This window comes from Pan paniscus, chromosome 21, assembly GCF_029289425.2.
Source record: "Pan paniscus chromosome 21, NHGRI_mPanPan1-v2.0_pri, whole genome shotgun sequence".
In the NCBI taxonomy this organism is placed as follows: domain Eukaryota; kingdom Metazoa; phylum Chordata; class Mammalia; order Primates; family Hominidae; genus Pan; species Pan paniscus.
The window spans coordinates 37,542,808-37,568,235 of NC_073270.2; the positions used below are offsets into that span (position 1 = coordinate 37,542,808).

General features: G+C 53.8%; 2 protein-coding genes across 18 annotated transcripts in view; one reads left to right on the top strand and one right to left on the bottom strand.

The window, feature by feature from the left end:
• Positions 1-1,469: 1,469 nt before the first annotated feature.
• On the bottom strand, positions 1,470-24,544 carry DUSP15 (dual specificity phosphatase 15). 5 transcript variants are annotated; one of them, XM_024926847.4, is made up of 10 exons: positions 24,421-24,533; positions 23,412-23,445; positions 20,921-21,003; positions 18,803-18,852; positions 17,757-17,831; positions 16,424-16,595; positions 4,451-4,515; positions 3,575-3,711; positions 2,639-2,736; positions 1,470-2,398 (listed from the first exon to the last, which is right to left on the bottom strand). In XM_024926847.4, the coding sequence occupies exons 1-10, from the start codon at positions 24,430-24,432 to the stop codon at positions 2,237-2,239; spliced, it is 888 nt and encodes a 295-aa protein (XP_024782615.3). In that variant the 5' UTR covers positions 24,433-24,533; the 3' UTR covers positions 1,470-2,236. The 5 variants fall into 5 exon arrangements, with proteins under 5 accessions (XP_024782615.3, XP_003814800.1, XP_003814799.1 ...); XM_003814752.5 differs by lacking the exons at positions 1,470-2,398; positions 2,639-2,736; positions 3,575-3,711; positions 4,451-4,515 and adding an exon at positions 14,914-15,527 and having other exon boundaries at positions 24,421-24,544; XM_003814751.4 differs by lacking the exons at positions 1,470-2,398; positions 2,639-2,736; positions 3,575-3,711; positions 4,451-4,515; positions 24,421-24,533 and adding exons at positions 14,924-15,527; positions 24,162-24,292.
• Positions 23,940-25,428, top strand: part of TTLL9 (tubulin tyrosine ligase like 9) — a 75,149-nt gene continuing 73,660 nt past the window's right edge. For 2 of the 13 annotated variants that reach the window (XM_008967515.3, XM_055105049.1), the window contains exons 1-2: positions 23,940-24,073; positions 24,725-24,798. The gene's annotated coding sequence lies outside the window, so the exon portion shown is untranslated. Of the gene's footprint in view, positions 24,074-24,545; positions 24,799-24,966; positions 25,034-25,428 lie in introns of those variants that run through there. The other 11 variants (XM_055105050.1, XM_055105045.1, XM_055105055.2 and 8 more) reach the window with 9 other exon arrangements.

Here is a 25,428-nt window from a genome sequence, read left to right on the forward strand (position 1 = left end):
ACAGACACAGACACAGACATAAGCACACACACAGATATACACAGAGACAGACACACACAGACACATAGGCATACACACAGACACACACACAAGCACATACACAGACACACAGAGACATACACACACAGAAACACAGAGACAGACACAGAGACACACACACACACACAGACACACATGTAGTATACGGAGAAAGAATCACTGAGCAGGCAGAAACAAGGACATCCACAAAGCCAGAGAGAAAGGAGATACTGAGAGACACAGGTGCAAACACAAGGAGTGAAAGGAATGAATAGAGAGAGAGAGAGAGGAGAGAGAGGCAGGGCCTGAGCCCAGTCCCCTAGAGTGAGAGAAGCCCCAGGGGCTTCTCTAATCCCTACCTCTACTCCTGCTTTTCCCTCTTCTCCTCCCAGGCCTGTGGTCTACTGCCTTCTCCTGCGGTGCAGAGGCCTTGGGGCCACACCACTCCTACCCCATCCTCCTAGCTCTGGGGTGTCTGCAGGGAGGGGCACCTAGGATGGTAAGGAGAGCCCATGAAATTCAGTTCTGCTGAGTCTCTGTCGCCCCCTAGTGACTGGTGTGGGAAGGACAGCTATCTGGGGAGAGACATTCTCCCTCCCAAGAGGCACCTCAAGACCTTGGCTGAGCCTCAGTTTCCCCATCTCTAACATGGAGCTGGTGACTACTCAGCTGTCCAGGCCATGGTGGGGAGGCAACAGGTTCCCCTTACACAGAATGCAGCACCCTCATCAAGAGCCTAGTATGGAGTAGGGATATGAACATGGCTGCGGATTGTCACTCTGAACTGAGGCTACCCCAGCTGCAGCCTGGGGTCGGGAGGTCCAGACAGTCAGGCCCAGAACAGTCAGGCCTTCTGGAGGAGGGGACGGCATCCTCTCTGCTCTCCCACTCCCAAGTCACTGCTCACCCACTCTGTACCAGGCCAGCTCACCTCCCCAACCCTACACTTACTTCTTCAACCAACCCTGCTCTGGAGGGCTTCATTGCTTCTTTTGAATAGATGAGGGCTCTGAGGCTCAGAGAAGGTAAGTAAATTCCCTGATGTCCCACATCTAGTGAGTGACAAAGCTGGATATGAGCCTAGGATTCTGTAATTCCTAAATACTGCCTCTTCAGTGAGGGGCAGGGGTAGCAGAGAGTCGCTGGGTCCCCACTAGAAAACAGAATGTGAACTCCAAGAGAGTAAAGAGCATGCTGTTTTGCTGTACCCCCAGAGTCACACACTGGACACTGGAACAGAGGCCTGGAACAGAGTAGGTGTTCAAGAAATGTCTGCTAAATGACTAAACAAACAGCAATTGATTGATTTCTGTCCTTTATCGAATCACAGTTTTCCCCCCATGAAGGTGGCTTATTAATGTATCATTAAAAGAGACTTACAATATTGGCATCTGTAAGAGGATTCCTATAAATAAAATCAGAACTCAGAAAAGAATAAAAGGCCTGATATGTGGGGTGGAAAACAGCTACTTTATTCCCATGGCAGGGTAACCAACTTTCTGGTTGTAGTCCCCCTTTCCAGTTCCCAGATTCCCTACAACGTACAGCTTGCAAAGACCAGTGGGGCTTGGAGAAGGGCTGATCTTCCACGTTGACCTCTGCCTTAGGGCTGCATTTGGAGGTCTGCCTCAGTTTCTTCAAAGACAGCATCCTACAGGTGTTGGTACTTCAGTGGTTAGCATCCAAAGCCCAGGGTTCGGCCAAGTTCCCTGTTTTGGGATCCTTCCCAGCCCCCAGAATAAAGAAGAGAGACTAGCTGCAGGGAGGAGGAAGGGTCTGTAAATTCAAGGCCCCTGAGAGGCTAGGCAGTTTTGTTATGGCTTGATCCCACACTAAACAACCCTGATGATCTAATTATTGGTAAAAACTTTAAGCAAACGTTTTAATGGACTTAACAGCAGGTTAAGGCTGGCTCTGAGGAAAGCGCTATTGACAAATTGGGCTGTCAGCAAGAGATGAAGTCTTGCTTCTGCTCCAGTTGCTGCCTTTCTGGGGCCTCAAGATCAAGTTCAGTTTCCTGCCGAAGCCCCATGCCCAGCTGGGGGGCGGTGTGGCCTACTCTTGAGTTCCGGGGCCCCGTGACAGAGGAGTGGAAGGCCGCGATCCACCTCTGCCATCCAGCAGACCTGGGTGATGTGCCGGGGGAGGCCCCAACTCCATGGGCTTAGTGTGGGCAGGGTTGGGTGGGAGTAGGGAGCCCCCCTGTTGGGGGCTGCCTTCAGCGGGTACAAGAAGAGGAAGCGGCTCGCTTAGGATGGAGGCAGCTGCGTTGAAGGTGAGTGATGCCATCGGGGTTGCCAGGGGTTGAGGACCCATCTGGGCGCTCGGTTGAGGCACTTAGAGTGCAGGACGAGCTCCCAGGCCGAAGCTGCACCTGCACCTGCGGGGGCGGGTGGGGCGATGAGCAGACCCTCTCCATTTCCCGCCTCGGATGTTCCCATGGGAAGTCACAGCCCTAGTTACAGCCCCATCCCTACCCCCATTTTCCAGGTAGGGTCCTACAGACCCGAGGGTGCTAGAAGTGTCAGAGGCAGAGCTGGGACTGGAGGGAGTGTGGGAAGGGCTGTCTGGAGGGGACTGGAGGGCGTGCTTCTTGGCTGGAGTGGAAGGAGTGACTCGCGTCCGCCATGATGAGCTGCTCCTTGGGGTGCTCTGTGGGGCCCGGGTCCTCCTCACCAAAGCACAGACGGATCTGGTACTTTGGGTCCGGTGACCATCCTGCATGTGGGCACACAATTATACGACACTGAGACTATAGGGACTGGGCAAGAACTAGGCAACCCACTGGTGCCCATCTTGTGCTCATTTCCCATGCCCAAGTCCTGTAAGCCCACATCCCATTATGTGCCTGTGCCCTAGGCCCACTTCCACGTTCCTATGCCTGTCCCATGTCCCACATCTGTGCCCACTTCCAGGTCTTATGTCTCTTCCTTGGCCCCTATGCCCACCCCATGCCTTTATGCCCAACCCATGCCCACTGCCACTCACCTATACCTATCTCGTGCTTGGTGCACCTCACATCCACCTTATGCCCTAAGCCAACACATGTACCGAAGCCCTATTCTTATGCTGCACACCCAACGCCTCAAGCCTTCTCCGTGCGTGCCAGCACCCCATATACTCCTGTATCCGTATATGTGCCCCCAGCCCTCCTGGTGCCTGTATTCTTTCCCATCCCTGGTGCTTTTGTGCCATATTCTTTGTGTCAATGTCCACCTCATGCCCAGCACCCTTAGGCCCATCCCCCTGGGCCTGCATTTAATGTGCCCACTCTCCTCTGTTCATGTTCCTTTGCCCACCGCGTCCTTATGCCCCCGTTCCCACGCCACTCTGTTCCACTCCCCCAGCGGTCCTACCGCCTGGAGGAAGCCGCGTGTGTTCAGCAGGTGGCAGGTGCGCCCGCGTTCCACCTTGTTGGGCTGCGCCAGTACAGGCCCTGGCACAGGCGCTTGGTGAACACGCCCTCCGGAGCCACCCAGAGCTGCACACCGCGCTCCAGGTGAGGCAGCAGGCCCTGCAACACGTGGGCGCTGGGCAGTGGGTCGGGGAAGCGAACCTGCTGCAACGTGAGGTGGCGGCCCCAGCAGGCGCTCGGCGGCCGCCCGCGGACTCAGACGACAGCGCTGGGCTGTGCGCCCGGTGGCTTCGCGCACCAGCGCTGCGGAGAGAAGAGCCACACGTGCAGCCAGCAGGCTGTGGGGCGAGAGAGAGGGTGCACGGGCTGGGCGTGGGCGGCGCTAGCTCCCCTCGCCTTCTTACCCTCCCCTCCAAACTCTGCCGGACCCAGAGGTCGTCCCAGCCTCTACCTCGGAAATTTTGGGTGCTCTCTCCCTATCAGTGATGATAAGAATTCTAGTAATAATAGTAGTAAATAATAGCTTCCAGTATAAACGAACTGATAGTCGAGCTCTGCGGTTAAAAGCTGGGGCCATCTCTACAGTGAGGGCATGACCCTCCCAGCAAATCTTCTGGGATTCTAGGAGCTTCCTCCCAGCAAAGATTTTGATGCAGGTAGAAATAACCATAACAGCGACAATAACAACAACCTAGCAGCGTCTCATGAGAAACCAGCAATCCTGCTCAGTGGTTAGGGTTGTGGGCTCTGCAGCCAGGCCCTCGGATTCTAGTCTATCACTGCCACTTAGGAGCTTTCCCAGGGTTACCAGCTGTGTGACCTCAGGCAAGGTTCTTAACCTCTGTGTCCTGGTTTGGGCATATGTAAAATGGGAATAATAGCAGCATCTGGGGGCTGTGGGGAGCTTGGAAGGGTGCCTGGCATAAACTAAGCCCTCAGGAAATGTTGACTGTTGTGGCTATTATTGGGAGCCTGGGCTGGGTGCTTTGGGTGGGAGACAGAGGTGGGCTGGCCCCACCCCGCGGCCGTCCCCAGTTCAGCACACTGGTCAGAGGGGAGGGGGTTTCGATTCCTTACCAGGTTGCTGAAGTCATCGGAGGGCATTGGGCACCAGGGGTTTTTGAGGTCCTATGCCTGGCACCCTGGTGAAGGAGAGGAAGCAGTCAGGCACCATCTCACCCTGACCCCAGACCCATAGATAAGGAGGAGGCCAGGGAGGAGGCAGGGCTGGGTGAGGAGACCCAGTCCTTACTGTGGTCAACCAAAGGGCCTGGAGGAGGACGGGTGGCAGTAAGGAACCCTGCTGGGCCAGCCTGTGGGGCCACTCCTTGTCCTCATCCTCTGTGGCAAATCCGGAGCCATCCTGAGCATTGGGAGAAGAGGCTGTGAGGGTGGGAGAGGAGGCCTGTGACTCGTCAGGAATTCCCAGACTGTCCCCACCAGTGCAGAGAGGTCTGGGCGGACTGAAGGCCAGCTGGGGTTGACAGTGTTTCTGAGTAAAAGGGCTGGCTGTCCAATGTATTAGAAGTCAATATTATGGCACTGGGCTTTTGAGAAAAGAACTTTGAAGTTTCAAAGCTCAAACTCCCCCGCCCCCATGGAGGTAAAGAGAAAGTCGATGAAGATGTTGTAGGTATTAGGGCCAGAGATGGGTCACTGTGATAGGGAGAGAAGTGCTGGGGGTAAATGCGGAGGTGAGGGAGCTGGAGATGAAAGGTATGCGGGACAGAGCCAGATGCTGATGCGGGGGTGGGGGTGATGAGCACAGAGCAATGAGCTATCAACGATGGCGGAAAGGTGATGGGGTGGAGATAATAGGGGTGATACAGACAGAATGAGGGAAACAGAGCTGATGGGAACAGTGAGGGAGCCAGAGGTGATGGAGCTGGACCCGATGGGGTGCATGGGGGTGGAGTGATGGACCCAAGGAGGACAAAGGAATGAATGTGGAGAAGATGGGGTGGCTGCAGACAGGGCAATGAAACTGAAGATGGTGGAGGTGAAGGGAATGGCCTGGTGGTGCTGCAGATGGAGGGAGGGCTGCAGGAGAGGTAGAAAAAGGTGGAGCGGGTGGGAGCATGGGGACAGGGCTGGAGCTGGTGCTCTGGAGGGATGAGGTAAATGATGGTGCTGGAGGTCATAGCCAGAGAGGGTGGGGCCAGTGGGTGGCTTGCTGAGAGGTGACTGAGCTGGCAAGGCTGCAGGGGCTGGAAGAACACACTCAGCAGGTCTGACCTGCAGGCAGGCTCAGCCACTTCCCAGGAGCTTCCTTCGGACTAAAGGGCATGCCTACCTCTTCAGGGGGCGCCCAGGCCCTGGTAACTGCATCAAGCAAGAGACAGCCTGCTATTCCCTGGGCCCCAGGAGGAACCCCCTCAATTTAGACGATCCCAGATGAGTACCCCAGCTCACTGTATGGCCTCAGGCAAGGTCCACCTGTTTCTTGGCCTCAGTTTCCTCCTTTTCTTTCTTTCTTTTTTTTTTGAGATGGAGTTTTGCTCTTGTTGCCCAGGCTGGAGTGCAATGGTGCGATCTCGGCTCACTGCAACCTCCACCTCCTGGGTTCAAGTGATTCTCCCGCCTCAGCCTCTTGAGTATCAGGGATTACAGGCACCCGACACCACTCCTGGCTAATTTTTTGTGTTTTTAGTAGAGATGGGGTTTCACTATGTTGGCCAAGCTGGCCTCAAACTCTTGATCTCAGGTGATCCACCTGTCTCCGACTCCCAAACTGCTGGGATTACAGTTGTGAGCCACTGCATCCAGCCAGTTTCCTTCTTTTCTAGTGGGGAGATAAACTGTGTGGTCTAGGCGTCCTAAATTGACCAGCACATGAGTTTAAGCTCAATGAGTCCACCACCCACTTTATAGATGAGCAAAGAGATCCTTGTTGCCAGACAGCCATCGTTGGCCATTACCTCCAGGGGCAGGATGGTACCTGGGCCACAGCGGCAGACACAATGTGGTCTTGTAGAAGTTGGAGATGTTGGCCGGGCGCGGTGGCTCATGCCTGTAATCCCAGCACTTTGGGAGGCCAAGGTGGGTGGATCACCTGAGGTCAGGAGTTTGAGACCCCTGGCCAACATGGTGAAACCCTGTCTCTACTAAAAATATAAAATAATTAGCTGGGCTTGGCGGCAGGCGCCTGTAATCCCAGCTACTTGGGAGGCTGAGGCAGGAGAATCGCCTGAACCTGGGTGGCGGAGGTTGCAGTGAGCCGAGATCTCGCCATTGCACTCCAGCCTGGGTGACAAGAGCGAAACTCCGTCTCAAAAGAAAAAAAAGAACTTGGAGGCGTCCAGCTGGCTGCACTCACTCTTGCAGCCCAGAAGGTGGCACTCTTGTTGAAGGCAGAGTGGAATCGTTTCTTCCAGGTGGAGGGGCCTCTTTGTTGGTGCCCTCCAAATACTTGCCCTTGTGCACCATCCAGGCCTGGAGGATTGGGGGATGGGGGCCTTGGGGGGGCATTTGGGGAGGAATAGCTAGGGCACTGGGCCATGCAGAGGGCTGAGAATCTGCCCTGCCCCCTGCCCTCTCTCTCCCTCCTTTTCCCTTTCCTTTCCCTCCCTCCCTCCCCACAACACACATTATTTGAGCTTCTACTAGGACCCCAGCTAGGGCTGGGGATTGAATGAGGAATAAGATAGACATGGTTCCTGCTCTCAAGCCTAATGGGAGAAGACAGCTGTAATCAGTTAAACAGAAATAACTATATTCCAAATTATGGTTTGTGATAAATAAAAGAAAAAATAAATAGAGTGATGGGATATAAAATCATGGCAGTGGTTTGCTATCTGCCGAGCCATAGAATGAAATCCCTACCTATTGTCATACACAAAGTGGACTCCAGATGATTTTAAAAACCACAGGTAAGAGAAAAAATGATAAAAATTAATGGACAATAATGTAGGAGAAAATCTTTTAGGGTCAGAGAACATTTCTTAAAATGTAAAAGGAGTGAGACCCTGTCTCTACTAAAAAAAATAAAAAATAAAAATTAGCCAGGTGTGGTAGTACATGCCTGTAGTCCTAGCTACTTGGGAGAGTGAAGCAGGAGGATCACATGAGCCCAGGAGGTCGAGGCTGCAGTAAGCCGTGATCACACCACTTCACTCCAGCCTGGTGATCAGGGCTCACTGCAACCTCGACCTCCTGGGTTGGAGTGATCCTCCCACCTCATCCAAGTAGCTGGGACTACAGGCGCACCCCACCATGTCTGGCTAATAGTAAAATATTTTTTGTAGAGATGGGGGTGTCACTATGTTGCCCAGGTGGTTGGTCTCGAACTCTTGGGCTCAAGTGATCCTCCCACCTCGGCCTCCCAAAGCACTGGGATTACAGGTGTGAGTTACCGCGCCCAGCCTGGGAGGCTACTTTAAAGAGTGTGGTCAGAAAAGGCCTCTTTCAGGAGGTAACATTTGTGCTAAAACCTGGATGGAGCCTGATGAACAGCTGGGGAAAGGTGTTCCAGTAAAAGGAACAGCAAAGGCAAAGGGCCTGCAGTGAAAAAGAGATGGATAATTCAGGCAAGGCCAGTGTGGTCAAAGAGGAGGCCATCAGGAGATGTATTCCTACATTTCTCTCGTTCAGCACTGAGGGGGATTTAACTGATGAATTGCACTCAATCATGCACTGAGGGGGATTTAACTGATGAATTGCACTCAATCATGCACTGAGGGGGATTTAACTGATGAATTGCACTCAATCATTGTCCTCAGAGACTCCAGGTCTTGTTGGAAACATGGACACCAAAACAGAAAAGCCACAGTTCCTTGTGGGTGCCAGGGGTGAGACTTTTTGAGGCTTGATTTTATTGTCTGTAAATGTCTGTAGGTGTCAATACCACCTAACCTCGCGAGGTTGGGGTGGGTGTAAGATGAGCTGGTGCATGTAAAATGCTTAGATAAGTGCCTGGCACACAGTGCTAATTTATTGTGACACTTACTGTATTAAGAATAACATGAAGATGACGTGGGCACAGGGCAGAGGGTGCTATCACCATGACTAGAGGAGTATTGGTTTTGTTCATGGCTGTGGTCTCCAAGCGACTAGAATGGTCCCTGGCACACAGGACACCCCCAGTATGTATTTGTTGAGTGCACTGAGCTGGGCCTTGAAGGGTCAGTAGGAAGTTGAGAGATGGAGTGACATTTTTGGAAGAGAGAAGAGCTTGAGCAAAGTCCTGGAGGTGTAGAAGGGCGTGGTGCACTCAGGGGTCAGTGAGCAGCCTGGTGTTGCCCTTGCTGGGTGTGTGTGTCTGAGGGTGCAGTCAACTCTCGTTATTTGAGGGAGTTTAGTTATGTTCTATAAAGTTCCCATAAACACTAAATTAGGGACTAAGGAACCATTGCTCCTAGGGGAAATACAGGGCTAGGTCCCTGCCAGCTTCTGGTCATACCATTTTCATCAACCAACCAACACATAACCTTGTTTTCTGTGTGTTTCTGTTTGAGGAACTTTATTTAATATGATGTTGATTTATTAACACTGAACTCACAACCAACAGCTCTAAACCTCATGCCTGAATGAAGCTTATCTAACTTGTATTTTCCCCAGAAGGCTTATGACAGCTTTCTTGCACTCAGGAACACTAGACCACACTTCAGCTTTATGCTTGGGGGCCATTTTAAATCACCAACAAAAAAGCACAAAAACATAAAAAATGTGGCACTAAACAGACTGTAAAAAGGACACGTGTTTACAGTATGAGAGCTGAAATAAGAAGGCAGAGAATTGCCTTGTTTGACCTGAGCTTCGAATGTTCCTGGGTGGTTGGGGGGCAACTTACCTTTTTTGCCATTCTGCGCACATCCATGAATGGCCATGAAACTGATACAAGTGTTGCTTTGGGGATTACAAATAAATCATAGCAAATAGGATAATTTGCAACAACAGGATCTATGAATAATGAGGGTCGACTGTGTGTGGTGGGGGAAAGAGCAAGAGAAATTAAGGAGGAAGAGATAAGCTGAAGCTAGATCATGAATGTCCTTGAAGGCCAAGCTTTATTCCATGAGCTTTGGGCACCAGAAGGGTTTGAAGCTAAGGAGTCACATATGTGTGACAGTGGTGGATTGAGGGATGGGTCAGAGCAGCCAAAAGGATGGGGAGGCCAGCCCCCAGAATCTCTTGCCTCTGAACAACAGCATATACGTCTTAAGGGACAGGCCATGCAACCACCCATTCAACACTTATTGAGCACCTACTATGTGCCAGGCACAGTGCTTGATGACACCACCCTCAAGCGGCTCATGGTCTGCTGGAGAAGACAAACTCACACCAGACACTTAAAATTCACAGGGAAAGTTGTTCAGTGAGCCTTCACCTTTGGAGTCAGTGATGACTTGGAAGAAGCACTGAGTTGGAGCTTAATAAATGCATTAAATAAATGAATGCATCGGGGGAGGCTCTCTCTTTTTAAAAAAAATTTTTTATTTCCATAGGTTTTGGGGAACAGGTGGTATTTGGTTACATGAGTAAGTTCTTTAGTGGTGATTTGTGAGGTTTTGGTGCACCCATCACCCAAACAGTATACACTGAACCCAGTTTGTAGTCTTTTATTCCTCACCTCCCAGGGAAGGCTCTCTTGAGCAAGAGATGGTTAAGCTGAGGATGGTGGGAGCTGACCAGGTAAAAGTGAAGAGCAGAAGGCATTGCAGGCAAAGGGAATCGCATGTGCAAAGGTTTAACGGTGATAAAGACATGAAACATTTAGAAATGAAAGGAGCTACAGTTGGGGAGGGGAGGGAGTGGAGACAGATGAGGCCAGGGAGGGGCAGTTCATGGATGGCTTTGAGGGTATAGTGAGTGAGGAATTGAGACTCCTTCACAACGGCAATGGGGAGCTATGGAATGATTCTGAGTAGGGGAGGGTCGAGGCTAGATTTGCATTTAGAAAGATCCCTCTTAAGGACTGCGGGGATTGCTGAGGGATGGGGGAAGCAGGAAGCCCAGGGAGGTCACTGCAGTTGTCCTGTGAGAGCTGACAGAAATGGGTTCCAGCAGAGGGACTGAAGAGACATTCTGCAGGGAGAGCCAGCAGGCCTTGGTAATGGAGTAGAATGAAGCTGGAAGGTGGGGAGTGGCCAGGGTTCAGATACCCAGGTGGCAGAACTTTGTGGGGCAGAGCTGATGAGTGTGATGTTTGGGGTGTGTTGAGTTTGAGGTGCTCGGGGGCCATCCAGGAGACAGTACCCGGCAGGCAGCTTGATGAGCAGGCTTGGGTTTCAGAGGAAGACCCACAGCCACCATGCTGAGGCCATGGAAGGGGACAGTGGGACATGAGGAAGTAGGTTCAGAAGTGAGTGCTGGGAGCCCCAGTAGAGGAGGGGACAGGATGGAGGTTGAGAAACAAAGGCCTGGGAGGGGTTGCGGGGCAGGCAGCAGAGATTCTGGAAGCCAAATGGGAGTGTTTCAAGGAGGAGGGAGGGCCTACAAGGTGCAGACCAACCCAAAACCATCCAGGAGCCAAAGAAGATGAAGACAGTGACATATGCTTGGATTTGGCAACTAGAGGCATTATCAAGAGGGACAGAAGCCGGACTGGTCATGGGGGGCTGGGAGGCTGAGAAGGAGGGAGTTGGTGTAAGGAGACTCTCCAGGTGCTTCCCACTGTGGAAGGAGGGGGAGGCCACAGAAGGAGGGGCTGGAGGTGACTTTGGTGTTTGGGGTGGTAGTGTGTGGATGTGCGGTTGGTTGCTTATTGCTCAGGGAAGAGAGCCCAGAATTGAAATGACGGCAACTGTCCCTCCACAATGCCAGGAGGTCCTCCAGGGGGATCTTTCTAAATGCAAATCTGGTCTTTTTTTTTTTTTTTTCTTTTTATAGAGACGGGCTCTCACTATGTTGCCCAGACTGGTCTCGAACTCCTGGGCTCAAGTGATCCTCCTGCCTTGACCTCCCAAAGTGGTAGGATTACAGTTGAGGCACAACTCCTGGCCACAAATCTGGTTTTGACCCTCCCCTACCATAGCTCCCCATTGCTCTTGTGAAAGAGTTCCAACTCTTCATGATGGCCTCAAAGCCATGCATGAACTGCCCCTCCTGGGCCTCATCTGCCTCCACTCCCTCTCCTCCCCCACTTTAGTTCTTTTCATCTCTAAATGCTTCATGACTTTATCTCCATTAGACCTTTGCACATTCAGTTCCCTTTGCCTGCAATACTTTCGCCTCTTCACCTTTACCTGGCATGCTCCCACCATCCTCAGCTTAACCATCTCTTTCTCAAGAAAGGAGCCAGTTTGGAAGAAGTTAATGATGACTGGGGAAAGGGGGGACATTCCTGCAGGAGGTCCCTGAGAAGGGCTGGTGTTGGGAGCACCAAAAAGGTTCCTGAGCTGCAGAGGTTGGTGGGTTTAGGGGTGGGAGGCTGATGGAATTCCCATTAGTGCATTGGTGGAGTGGGAGAAGAGGCCCTCTGAGAGGGGCCGGTGGTGCAGGTCGTGGCAGCCTTGGCTGATTGTTTTAAGAAAGTGTCTGAGAGTCCCTCATATGTAGAGAACATTACCCTCAGCCCTAGAGGCCAGCAAGTGGCCCAGGGTCACAAGGCTATCCGTCAGTCTCAGTGCTGGGGCAACTTGTGTCCAGAGCCTGCCCAGTGCTGAGCATCTCCAGTCCCCTGTCCCCTTACCCTGAAGAGTGCTGAGTCCTGTTGCACCTGGTAGCCCTGCTTGGCTACATGCTTCCAGGGGATGCGAAAGAGGGTCTTGCCCGCATCCTCCCAGCGTAACCTCACGTAGCACCCATTCTCAATCTGTGCCCCCCCAGTCCCAGAGGCACAGGGAACCTCTGGCTCTGCCATGGGTCACCTGCCGTCGGGGACCTTTCCTTCCTTCTGGCCATCAGGGATGCAGGGGCCAGGTCTTGGGCTCGCAGTGGCTCAAACCCACGTGAGCCTGGGGACTACGGGCCACCTAGATGATGCTGGGAGGCTGTGAAAGTCTGGGCAGGCAGGTCTCACTTTCTGTTTTGTCCCCTCTCTTGGGAGGCCCTTTCCTTTTGCACCTCCCCATAGCAGCCTAGCCTGGAGGGCATTGATCCTCTTTTATGGGGCGGCAGGAGGCGCTGTGAGACACAAGACCCACGCAAGTGGGGTAGCCTGGGCTCTGCGGGTCTCAGGAGGCTGGCCCCCATGAGCATCCAGAGACACAGCTTTGCCCCAGTCTGCAACTGTCACCTGCTCTTCCCAGCCCACCTGGAAACTTGACAGTCTCTTTTCAGGACCTGGACTGTTGAGATTGGAAAGGCACAGGGATTCTCAAACTAACTCCTGCCAGAACTGAGAGGCAGCAACTCGTTTCAAATGCATACTCATGACCTCCATCCCAGATCTGCAGAATCAGACTTTCTGGGCAGGAAGCCCAGGAAACCCACATTGTAATGAGTTCCCCCGTGAGGTTCTGATGCAGGTAGTCCAGGGGTCACACTTATTTCTGTAAATATTAGGAGTTCCCACTTACCGACTGCTCATCAGTGCTGGGCCTGGCTAAACACTTTCCTGCAGTGTCTCAATTGGTTCTCACAACAGCTTATGAGGTTGGTAAAAGCCCTGTTTTAATGTTAAGACTGAGCTCGAGAGGTTAAAGCCCTCTAACAAGGTCACAGAGCTAGTGGGTGGTGGAGCCAGGAGCCAAAATGTGTCTCTCTGCTCCCTAGAGCCCGGGAGCCTAAGCAGTGCCCCACACTGCCTGCCGACAGCTACACCTGTACTTTGTGGATTCTTGGTGGGGGTCTCTGACCCCCTAAAAGTGAATGTAAATTTCATGTCTATGCATTTTTTTGGGGGGGATTTGCATCTTTCATTAAATTGTCAAAGGAGATGTGGGATATGAAAAAGATCAAGTTGCTCAGATTGCTCCACTCCTTGCTGTATTCATGGAACTGAGGCTCTGAGAGAGAATGCCCCCCACTCCCTGCACCTTTGCACAGCACTGGCACAAAGCTGGGCACCCAGCCAGCACTGACCAGAGACTGGAAGCATTGTTCCTGATGTGTACCTGCTGGGAGGGCTTTCTTCCTGCTCCTCCTTTCCTCTAGCTCCCATATTCCAGTAGCCACCTGGCTCTTGAAGCATCTTGAAGGATTGATCTGGAATATCAGATCAGTCCTATAGATGATGGGGGCCATGGAGGCTTTTTTAATTTTTCTTTTTTCAAACAGGGTCTTGCTCTGTCACCCAGGCTGGAGTGCAGTAGCGCAATCTTGGCTCACTGCAGCCTCCGCCTCCATGGAGGCTTTTAAATAGGGGAAGACACCATCAGAGGTAGAAGGTGTTTTAAATGGGGCATCTGGCAGCACCATTAACCAGCCTGGAGGACTGCGGGCTCCCTGCACTCTGGTGAGTCCAGCCACTTTGCTCTTCACATGAACTGTGAAGGGAAAGACCCTAACTCATGATGGTAGGTAGTTAGGAAGCAGCTCCTTCTGTTTTTGGAGGTTACTGGCAAGGAGGTTACTAACTCATGGCCTTAATGTTCTGTCTGCCTGGAATGCTTCCCCCAGATAACCAAATGGTCCACTCCCTCACCACCTGACATATTTTTAATCTGCTGTCTTCCCGACCAGAATGTCAGCTACATGAAGGCAGAGGTTTTGCTCATTGCTGTATACCCAGGGCCGAGCACAATGGCTGGCACACAGTAGGTACTCAATGGACATTTGTTGAATGAATGAGGAGTAGGAAGTTGGGGTGGCAGCTGAAGGTTATTTTGTCCATCCTCCAACTCCAGTGCTGGAATCGGTGCCTCCCCGACAGCCCTGAGCACAGTGATTTGTGCATATTAAGAACCCCATACGAGTAGCTATTGGGTTATAGCTATTTTCGATCCCTCTCAACTTTGGGTTAACTTTAGTTTTGGAAGTATCAGCTGCAGTGACTTCTACTCATCCTCAGAGCCAGCTACCGCTTTGATGGGCAGCCCTGGCCTTTAAAGTCTTGGCAGGAAGGGTCATTCCCACTAGCTGGGGGTGGAGCCTCCTTGTCAGGAACCTCCCAAACCAGAGGAGCTGCTTCCTAACTACCTACCGTCATGGGACTCAGACTGACTAAGCTAGCGTCCAGCTTTCCCTGCTCTGGCTGTGTGTGCTCCGGCAAGCTGCCTGATCTCTCTGAGCCTCTGTTTCCTCCCTGAGGATTAAGTGAACTCATGCAGTAAAAGGTCAGGATGAGGGAGGCGCTACCTCACCTTCCTAGCTACTATTTGTGCACAGGGAAGGGAAGGGAGTCGGGGAGGGGAGGGGCCCCTCATGGTGGAGGAGAGGGGTTCAAAAGGTGGAAGGGGGTTCCGAGAGAAGGAGGGACTTGGGCCTTGTCAGGCGGGACACCGTGGCTTTGGGGGAGGGGAGATGTTAGAGAAGGAGGTGGGGTCCCAGGAGGCAGCTCCGCAGACTGCAGTTGCGGGAGGGTGGTGGGCTCCTCAGGCCCCCAGGGGATGCAGGCTCCCTCGCATCCCCTTTTCTGCAGGCTGCTGGCCCCTGGCAGTCCTGCTGGCTCCTGGCAGAATCCTGCTGCCCCGCCTTTGTTGAATGACTGGGAGGCACTCGGACAGGCAGCTTCTTCTGTGTCTCTTTAATACCCTCCAGGCCCGTCAAACCCTCCACTCTCCCTCCCTCCCCTCCCGCCGCCTTTAAGGGTGGGCCCCCTCCCCCAGCCCAAGGACTAAGGCACCAGGTGGCTGCAGCAGGCCGGCCCAGACACAGAGACGCACAGGTTGGGGACGCTGACTGCAGACGCGGACGAGCAGGGCGGGCGCGGGAGGCAGGGTTCAGGCCGCCGCGGGGCTCCCCCAGCCTCTGGGCCCGTCCTGGGGGGCGTGGAAGGCGCAGAGAGCCCCCGAAGGGAGCCAGTCGGGAGGAAGTGGGGAGCCACGGCTGGACTGCATCCTCACTTGCCGCCCTTGCGGGACAGACACCGGGGGAGGCAAGAGAAAGTCTGCTTGACGCGCGCCAGCAGCGGCAGCGGCCGGTGGGCTTCCCGGGGCGTGCGCGGCACCAGGCGCTGCAGGGTTCCCTCGGAGGCTGCTGAGTGCGGCCCGGCGGAGGAGGCCGAGGTCGCGGAGCCCTGCCGGCAGCGCTTGCACAGCGGCAGCAGCGCGCGCAACTCCTCCTCGTCGCGGAAGGGGCTCTCGCCGAAGCGCTCCTCCAGCTGCCGACGAAGCTGGGGTGGGCGGGTGAGGTGGGCGGGGTCAAGGCCGGCCGCGGGGCGGGGTCAAGGCAGCCGGCCCCGCCCCCACCCTCCCGACCTTCGCCCTTCTCCGAGCGTCCCACACCTCGCTGAGCCCCTCCCTTCCTGAGCGTCTTCTTTGCCTCCCTTCTCCGGGGTTTCCATCCCCTCACTGAGTCCCTCTTCCCTTCTAGGAGGCCCTTCCCTCTCCCTGACCCCTCTTCCCCCTTTGACACTTCAGCTTCCAGACCTGCTAAAGTGACCCCCAGGCGCCCAGCGGGGATCACTCCTCCCGCTTTGCACTTCTGGGTAACTCCTCCCACTTTGCACCTCTGTGCTCACAACCCCATTCCCACAGATTTCTTCCTTGCCCGACTCTTTCCCAACGCCGTGCTGCAGATGAGCCTCTGGGTACCGCCCTCAACCTGCTGAGAGCCCTCCCCCTCTCATCCTTTGTTCCCAGGGAGGCTTAATTCCTGACATTTCTACGTAGCATCTGCCCAAGAGGTATAAGAGGGAAACTGCTGTGGTCTCATCAAGGACACAGGGATGGAGTAGGACATGGACGATTCTCCCCGATGGGGTCAAACACTCAAATCCTTCAGGTTCCAGCCAGGTAGGGCAGGCAGTGGGGAGGGCTGGAAGACCTGGTCAAATGGAAGGGCCCACACTGATCTAAAGGCATTCAAATTCTAAATTGAAAAAGAAAACACCTGGCTGTCTAACAAAATACACCTAGGAGCTGGATTAGCTCAAAGGCCATGAGTTTGAGACCCTAGAAACATCCGGGTCTGAGGCACAGGCTAAAAATGTTCCAATCAGTGATCAGTTCGAGTGGGAAGAAGGATCTCCCACCCCTGGCCCAACCCAGCCCTTGACCCCATACCTACCTTCTGGGAACTGGCCCAGCCAAACTCTTCAAGCTGCTGCCTAAAGCCTGGGTTGGGGTTGGCGATGGGCCTGGTGGCCTTGATGGCTTCAAGCACGTCCCGCCAGCCTAGCCCCGTCACAGTCATCACATACGCTGTCACAATCGTGGTGCTGCGAGAGATGCCTGCAAAGCTGGGATCCCCAACAACCCCTCAGGCTTCAAGTAAGATCCAATGTCCTCTGTGCCCCCCAGGCACCCCACCCTGCTTCAACTCCCCCACCCTTGCCTCCTGAGCTCCAACCATAAGGGACCTGTCAGGACTTGCCATCCCACCTCCAGGCCTTTGCCATGCTGTTCCCTCTGTCTAGAGCATCCCCTGGGTTCTCCCACATCAAAAGCCTGAGTGAAACACCATTCATTCAGTCAATAAATATGTCCTGAGCATCTGTTCTTTTTCAGGCACTGGGGATGTAGCGGGTATAAAACAGGCATGGTCTTTGCTGTCCTGGAGCTTACAGTATGGCTGGGGGGGACAGACGTTGATCAGATAATCAATTCCAGGTGGTGATAATAGCTTTGAGGATGAGTCTAGGGGCTAGGAGATCCACATAGGAAGAGGTATTAATCTATAGGTGGGGTGGGGTTAGGGAAGGGGTTCCCAAGGAATAGATATCAATGAAATTTGAAAGATGAATAAGGGTTAGTCAGGAACCTTCTGGGCAGTGTGTACAAAGACCATGAGGCATAAGCCTCGTAGATTTGGAGGATGGGGAGGAGGTTAGTACAGCTGGAAAGGGGAAGGAGGGAGAGGGTGGGAAATGAGGCTTGGGAAACCGGCCTCCTTGCTGGGCCTCCAGCAGAGCCAGCTTGAGCCTGGATAGGATGGGCCTTCAGTGAGAAGTTAAGGAATGAATGACATCAACTGAGCGAGGGGCACCTGGGAAGACCCAGAATTCCTGTCTCCCAGCTTGGGGTTCCCCACTGCCCTGCACCATCACCTCCAAGGCCTGGAGGGGAGGAGGGAGGCCCAGAACTACTGGAGGGTGATCAGCTACCTCCATGACCTCACCTATCCCTCTCAACAGTCCCATCAGGTCAGCTTTCTTTTCCGCATTTTACAGATGAGGACATTGAGTCTCAGAGAGAAACAGCTACTTGGCTATGGCCACACAGCTCATAAGGAATAGAGTCCCGGGTTGGCCTCTCTCCAGTGAATGGTGGGCCCTCAGGCACTGTGACAGGCTGGAGAAGATCCCTCACAGGTCCAACCTTCCCACAGGGGGAGTGTGTGTTCAGCAGAGGGCACAGCCACTTCCTTCCTCCCCCACCTTATCCCCCTCCGCTTAACTCACCAGTGCACAAGGCAGTTCCCCCCATTAAGGCGGCAGCAGTGGATGAAGTTGATACATTCTTTGAAGTGCTTTTTGCTAGAGGAGAAAGCAATAGGGTAGGGAGCACTGCAGGGCAGACCTCTCAGGAGTTGTTCCGCCCCCACCCCAATTACAGGATAGCAAGGGACATAGAGCCCTGGGGTCCCCAGGTCAGCCAGCACATGCAGTGAATATGGGCCAGTACTTAGTATGAGCTGGAGGTGTGTTTGTGTGAAGCAAGAATGGTGGCATTTCAGGCAGTGAGAGAGACCAGTCAGGACAAATCTCACCATCTAGGCAGGAGCACTCCTCCTGTGGACCCTGTTTTCATGTTGGGTTTATTGTGGCCTTTCAGAGAAATGGGTGGGAGGAAACACAGGGGTCCCACTCCTCTGGGGTCTGCAATCAGAGCACCTGGGCACAATGATGGGCAGCAGCAGGCTGGGAGCAAGATTCCCAAGGGGCAGCACTGTCTGCTTGGCTCCATCCCAAGCGGGGAGGCACTACTGCTGATGCCACAAACAAAAATCCCGTTTTCTGAGCTCAGTTATACTCCAGGCCCTATCCTAGATCCTTGACCTGTGTCATCTGATCTTCTAAAGCCTCCTTGACTCTGATCATGCACTCCTGATTTACAGGTGAGGCCCAGAGTGGGGAAGTGATTTGTTCAAGGTCACACAGCAAGTAAATGGCAAAGCCTGGCCGGAACTCAGATGTCTTAACCCCAAGGCCAGGAACAGGCTGAATGTGACCCTTTCAAATCAGCTGGTGTAGCTGGTCCCAAGGTACAGAGTGTCCTTTTCCCATTTCATAGCTGATGAGACTGAGGCTCGGGGAGGTGGAGAGTCTTGGCCAAGGGCCTATCACAAGGGCATGGTTGAGACAGAGTCAAACCTGGGACTGGTTGAGTTGAACACCTGTGATAGCTCTCTGGCCTGAGTACTTTGTCCTCCTTCAAACCCCCTCCCCCTCCCCCACCACAGAAGGCAGCTGTCTGTCCATCTATGGGTCCATCCAGGGGAACTTACATGGGTACCTCAGGGGTATCAGCGACCGGGATGCGAAGGTAGGTGATATCCTACAAGTACAAAATACACTCAGGCAGGGGACCTTGCCTGCAACCCTCCCTGATGCTGGTCTGAGCTGCCCAGGCAGGGCATAACCCCAGCCCAGTTCCTGCCCTTCTCTGGCCCACTGTGGTCCTCTCTGTCCAAAGAAAGTAGTTGTCATCTCTGAGGCCTCCCAGCTGTGACCACTTGTGATTCCTGAACCTTCTAAGCAGATGGTGTCTCCTAACCCCATCAGCGACGTGGGCATGACGTCACCTATCCCTCCCAACAGAGACCCAGGAACCTTTATCAAGTAGCCAGGAAAGGGCTACTTAAAGGGACTCCACTCCAAATGGGAATTACAAAATTACATCGTAAAAAAGGTAGAGCAGATTTGATTATCTTGAAAAGAAACAAAAATCATGAAAACAAGTATACATTTCAGGAATCATGGTTATAAAATGATGTGCTAATTATGAGAATAATCAAGGAATAAATTGTCAGGAATTTTTTCCAACAAACTTGCTGTGATGTCCTTTGTTTCCTGATTAGCCACACAATATCATGAAGATTATTTTTGCCCACCTCCTGAGGACCTCCTTGCTTTTCTCGAGAAACTGTCTTAACATTTTTATATTCAAATGGCTCTTTTCAGGGGCCAGGCCCATCACTGGCAGTAACTAAGGGACCACCAGCCAGGTTCTCATTTGTCCATGGCTTTGTGTGAGATTCCAGCCCTTCTCTCACTCACATTCCCCAAGGTCATGACATCCTGCATCTTTGGCAAGGTTTGCAATTTCACTTTGCAACACATTTGGCCTTGGGTTTGTGTGGTACTATCAAACCCTGCCTGGTAAATTTGCTGATGGAGGGGGGCAGGAGAGATGCTTGGGAGAAGCAGGAAGGGCCGTAGGAGCAGAGACTCATTGTGTAGGCTGTCATTTCATTAGTAAATACACTCATGACTTGACAACCTTCCCCATGCACTCTAGTGACTGTTTACTCCAAATACTCCCAAACGAGGCTGCCCTATGAGGCAAAATAAGACTGCAATGGCCTGGAAATTTCTTCTCTGAATGACATTGAAAATCATAGATTATTAGAGGTTGCTGTTAGAGAATATCAAATCTGACATATGGGAAAACTGAGGCCTAGAGAAGGGAAGGACCTTGGCCAAGATCACACAGCAAGTCTATGGCAGAACTGGGTCTTCATTTCAGATCTCCAGGACCTTTTCCCACCCATGGTTCTTTCTCTCCAGTGGATGATACAGACTCTAATAGATAAGGGGGAAGAGGCTCTGTTTATGGGATAAGAATATGATTAAATTTGTTATAGTATCAGTTGTGATTTGTTGAGCATCTATTTATGTGGTTCCCAACCACTCAGTGAAGTGGGTACTGTTATAAAGTTCCCATTTTACAGATCAGGCAACTGAGGCTCAGAGGGGGCAAAGTCCTGTCCCCAAGGTCATAGAGCAAATAAACAGTGAAGATGTTCCTGACATAAGCACGTGTAGTCTGGATTTATTACTTTCCTCTGCTGGGTCCTAACACCCTCATGCCCCTTTCCCAGGACTTGATAATACCAGCACCAACCGCTCTAGAGGGGACCATGCTTTACAGTGTGCAAAGCATCTTCACCATCCTGCAGTCCCTTTGCATCCTCACAGCAGCCTTCTGGGGGCAGACAGAGCTGAGGGATCAAAGCCCTAGAGAGGTAAAGTCACAGCCCAAGGTTGCATAGCAAGATACAGAGCCCAGAGTCATCCATTTGGATTCATCCATCCAGTTGGGTCATGGGAAGCCCATATGGGGGCCATTTTAAGGTTCAGTGTGAGACTTCTGGTGCTAGATGGCCTGTGTTCATACCCCAACTCCTCAGCTTCCTGGATATGTGACCTCAGGTGAGTTAATTGACCTCTCTGGGCCTCAGCTGCCAAATAGGGATGATAATGTAAAATGGCCCAGTGGTGGAGACCAAATGAGTTAACATGAGTCAAGAAGGAAGCATAGCACCTAGCACATAGTAGATATTTGATAAACAGGTCTGCACCCTCCCACCCCCGCATAGCCCTGGGATGGGGGTAAGAAGTACCTGCAGCAGAGGCTGGGGTGACTCATGGATAGAGATGATGTGTGTGATCTTATTTCGGCCCAGCTGATCCAGGTCTTTGGCATCTGAAAGAAACAGGATGCTTGAGCCAATCTGGCTGGCGTGACTTATTTGTCCCTGATGGCCAAGTGCGGAGGGAGCTCACTGCCTGCCCAGCTCTCCCCCTCACCCCGCCACTCCACCTTGGCCCACGCTCTGCCGGCTCCCGGATCCTCTTGCTTCTGGGGCACATGCAAGTAACAGTACAGCATATCCCCATCCTTGCTCATGCTGTTCTTTCCATCCAAAACACCCTTCCCAGGCATATTCTTTGACCCAGCAATTCTACTTCTAGGAATCTTGTCTACAGAAGCGCTTGCTCACACAGAAAGCTGTGTGTGGAGGATGATGTTCTCTGCAGTCCTGCTTATACCACAAATAGTTTAAACATGGGAACAACCTAGTGTTCATTAAAAAGGGACTGGATGATTAATGGTGTAGGCATACTTTGGCACAGTGTGCTGCCATTAAAAAGAGTTCTATATGCTGATGTGCAATGATGCCCACAATGTTTTTTTTTTTTTTTTTTTTGAGACGGAGTCTCGCTCTGTCTCCCAGGCTGGAGTCCAGTGGCGCGATCTCGGCTGACCGCAAGCTCTGTCTCCCGGGTTCACGCCATTCTCCTGCTTCAGCCTCCGGAGTAGCTGGGACTACAGGCTCGCGCCACCACACCCGGCTAATTTTTTTGCATTTTTAGTAGAGACGGGGTTTCACCGTGTTAGCCAGGATGGTCTCGATCTCCTGACCTTGTGATCTGCCCGCCTTGGCCTCCCAAAGTGCTGGGATTACAGGCGTGAGCCATCGTGCCCAGCTGATGCCCACAATGTATTTTTAAGGATACAGAATAAGCTTCCACTTTTGTTTTAAATACTATGTCCCTATCTACAAAGATATATGAACAAGGATGTACCCAACAGTGGCCCTCTCTAGGGGCTGCATACCCAGCGTATGCAGATCTTTTATATTCAGAATGAATAACACATGTCCCCTCTATCTCCACTTCCTCATTCGATGAGCATTTACCGAGTGCTAACCATGTGTATACTTTGGCTGGGCACTGGAGGTCTGGGGCCAGCTTCATGGCTCCTGCCCTTATGGGGCCTGCACACTTACAGAGGGTTCAGACCTTACTTGGCCAAATACTCACAGAAATCAAGGTGGCATGAGCGGCTGAGGGAGCTCCCAGGAAGGAAGGGGCCAGGATTTACAAGGGTGAAGCACCTGAGCCCCTCCCTCTCTAAAGCTTTTTCTGACTCTGCAGATGGAAATGATTTTCCCACTTTGAGTCACCCAAGCCCTGGATCAGTCTGCCCCTTAGCATGTTTTCTTTTCTTTTTTCTTTCTCTTTTTTTTTTTTTTTTTTTTTTTGAGACAGAGTCTTGCTCTGTTGCCCAGACTGGAGTGCAGTGGCACGATCTCGGCTCACTGCAACCCCCGCCTCCCGGGTTCAAGTGATTCTTCTGCCTCAGCCCCCCAAGTAGCTGGGATTACAGGCGTCTGCCACCATGCCTGGCTGATTTTTGTATTTTTAGTAGAGACGGGGTTTCACTATGTTGGCCAGGCTGGTCTCGAACTCCTGACCTCAGGTGGTCTGCCCGCCTCCGCCTCCCAAAGTGCTGGGATTAAAGGCGTGAGCCACTGCGCCCAGCCCCCTTAGCATGGTTTCTACCCAGCATGTTTTCTACCCAAGGTCTATGTTCAGCTCTGCCTGCCTGCCACCAGCCTGGAAGCCCCTGAAGAACAAGGTATCTATACATGGGTGTCCCCTCCTCCTGACTGAAGATTGTGGAAGGAATGGATGAGAGAGTGGGGAATGCAAAGCTTGCCGGCTCACCGCCCCCCCAACTTCCAGCTCTAGGCTGCCCAGCTGCTCCAGGGCTCTGGGGTGCGACAGTGTTGGTGCTCATGACCCTGCTCACAAGAAGGCCCAGCCCATCTCCAGGGACCTCTCCTCTGACAAGGAGGAAGTTATGGGGGGAAGAGTTCCCAGCTTCCCCACTAGAAGCAGCACCCGCAAACAGACCTCAACCCAGAACCTCAGGGCCAGAAGAGCGCCCAGCAGCTGGTGGACCTTTTGTGCTGAGGAGGAGGCTGAGGCTTAGCACAGGTGTAGACTTGCTCAGGTCCACAGCCCAGGCCCCGAGCCCTTTGCTCTGGCCCTTTGGTCTGGTGGTAGAACACTGGGGAAGGCTGAATGGCGGGGAGGGATGTCAGTGTCAGGCCCCCATGCTCCCTCCATGTCCCTTCAAGCCTGGGGACACTCGCCTGCACGTGCACCCCTTGTCCTCCATCAGCCTTTTCCCCCTCCCAGCCTGGGGCCGCTTCCCTGCCCCCAACACCATTCCTGAGATGCATGGGCCAGGGCATGAATGGTGGACACAGGCCTGAGACAGGCAGAGTGCCATGGCCTCGGGACAGAGTGGGCAGGGCTCACCAATGAAGTTTCCGAGGTAGAGTCCAGGAAGTACCTAGAGGAAGGACAGGCAAGTGTCAGTGGGGCAGGGGCTGCACCCCCTTCCACCCCCAGGGCAGCTGGGGGGCCCACAGCCCCTCTCTGTCCCATGAAGGGTATGGACCTCAGGGCTCAGGGAGCACTCTCTTCCCTTTTGTGGGCCCTGAGTCCTCTGTGAGAGGGGTCTGGGGCTCTGGGGAGGGTAGGCTAGGGGGCCAGTTAACCAACCGAGGGAACCAAGGGAGGCCAGCTTGGGTATGAGAGGGGAGAGGAGGAAGGCAGGTCTTAGGAGGAGAGGAGAGGAGAGAGGTGGACTTGCAGGGTGCAGGGATGGAAATTCTGGGGCTGGGGAGGCAGAAAGGCAAGGACAGGCAGAGGCGGACAGGATGGAGAAACAGCCCCGGAGAGAGCCGAGGAGTCAGCGACAAGGGAGAGGGACACATGCAGACGGAGAGCAGGACTCACTGGGGGACAGCCTGGGAGTGACAGCCACAGCAAGACAGCGAGAGACACAGAGTCACGGAGAGAGGGCGGACACAGCGGGGACAGAGACGCAGGGTCAGAGAGGGGGAGACCCGACAGCCGCGGTCTCGAGTCACAGGGACACGGAGATGCCGCCGCACGGAGACCGGCGAGACCAGAAGGTCAGAGGCGGGCGGACCGAGCTGGTCAGCGCCGGGCCGCGGCGGCCGGGGCGGGGGCCGGGGAGGCTGCGCGGGGCCCGCCCCCTACCTTGGTCATGCCATTGCCCATGATCCCGGGGGCGGCGGTCCGGGTGCACCCCCAGCTCGCCGCCCGGGAAGCGATCCGGTCACAGCTGCCCTGACGGCCCAGGCCCGACGCCTGCAGCCTGGCGGGGAACGGGGGGCCTGGCGTCCGCGGCCCTGCCCAGCCCTGCCCAGCCACCGCCACCGCCCGCCGACCCCCGGCCCGGGAGGGAAATGGTGGTGGAGCCGCCGCTGCCACCGCCGCCGCCGCAGGCTCCTCCTACCCCTTCGGTCATGTGGGGCCCCCGCCTCGGGTCGCGGCGGGGGGCCGGACAAAGCCCCAGTGTGCCGGGCCCACGGCCCGCGGGACAACGGCAGTTTGTTGGGGCCGCGTGGGGCCGCCACCTCCGGAGGTGGGGGCGGGGGCCTTACCCCACCCTGGCACCGGCAGGCGCGGGTGGATGGGGGGATGTCGCCTAGAGCCCCCCGGCCGGCCCACAAACTCCCGTCCCCCTTCTGGCTCTGCCTGGACGTCCCTGCGGGCCCCGGGGGAAAGCACCCAACTTCTCCCGCCTCGGCTTCTAGCAGAAACGTGACGGGGCTGGACTTTGATCGCCGAGGGCTCTCTGCTCTTCAGAGTCTGCTTGGAACGGGATAAGTGGGTAATTCCTTCCGATACATCCTCTCCACCCGTGCAGAGACACCCTACCAACCAGCCTTCCTCCTTTCCCATCCATTCTCCCACCCTCCTGTTCACTCATTCACTCGTCCATCTTCCCATCCATTCATCCATCCTCTCACTCCTTCCTTCCATCCATTTCGGCCCCTAGAAGGGATGGTGCCATCGCTCTGCTGGGACCAGGCACAACTGCCATTAGGTGCCGCAAGAAATTACAGGTGAATGTTGGGAGAGGGGTTTGAGGGAGGGTTCCAGTCTGAAGGAGACTACATCAGGATGTATTAATAGCTAGAGGTCAGGGTCCTGGAAGGGGTCTGGAGACCAAGGTTTGAGGCCCTGTTCACCTCTGACCTGCTAGATGACCCTGGGAAAGTCCCCGTGACCCCCAGCTAACCCTATCTGTGTTTCTGAGGATGTTGAGGTGAGCCCTTCCTGGCTTCTAGGACCAAAGCTGGAGAATGTAAAATAATCAAGACACTTCCTATAGGACTGAAATAGAAGCAGCTGCACCAGCTTTGTTCCTTCAGCCATCACCCCCACCCCTCAATCTATAGTAGTAGGTGACTGGGGATTGTGGATAGAGAGCAGGACAGAGAGAATCCACAGAGCCCTT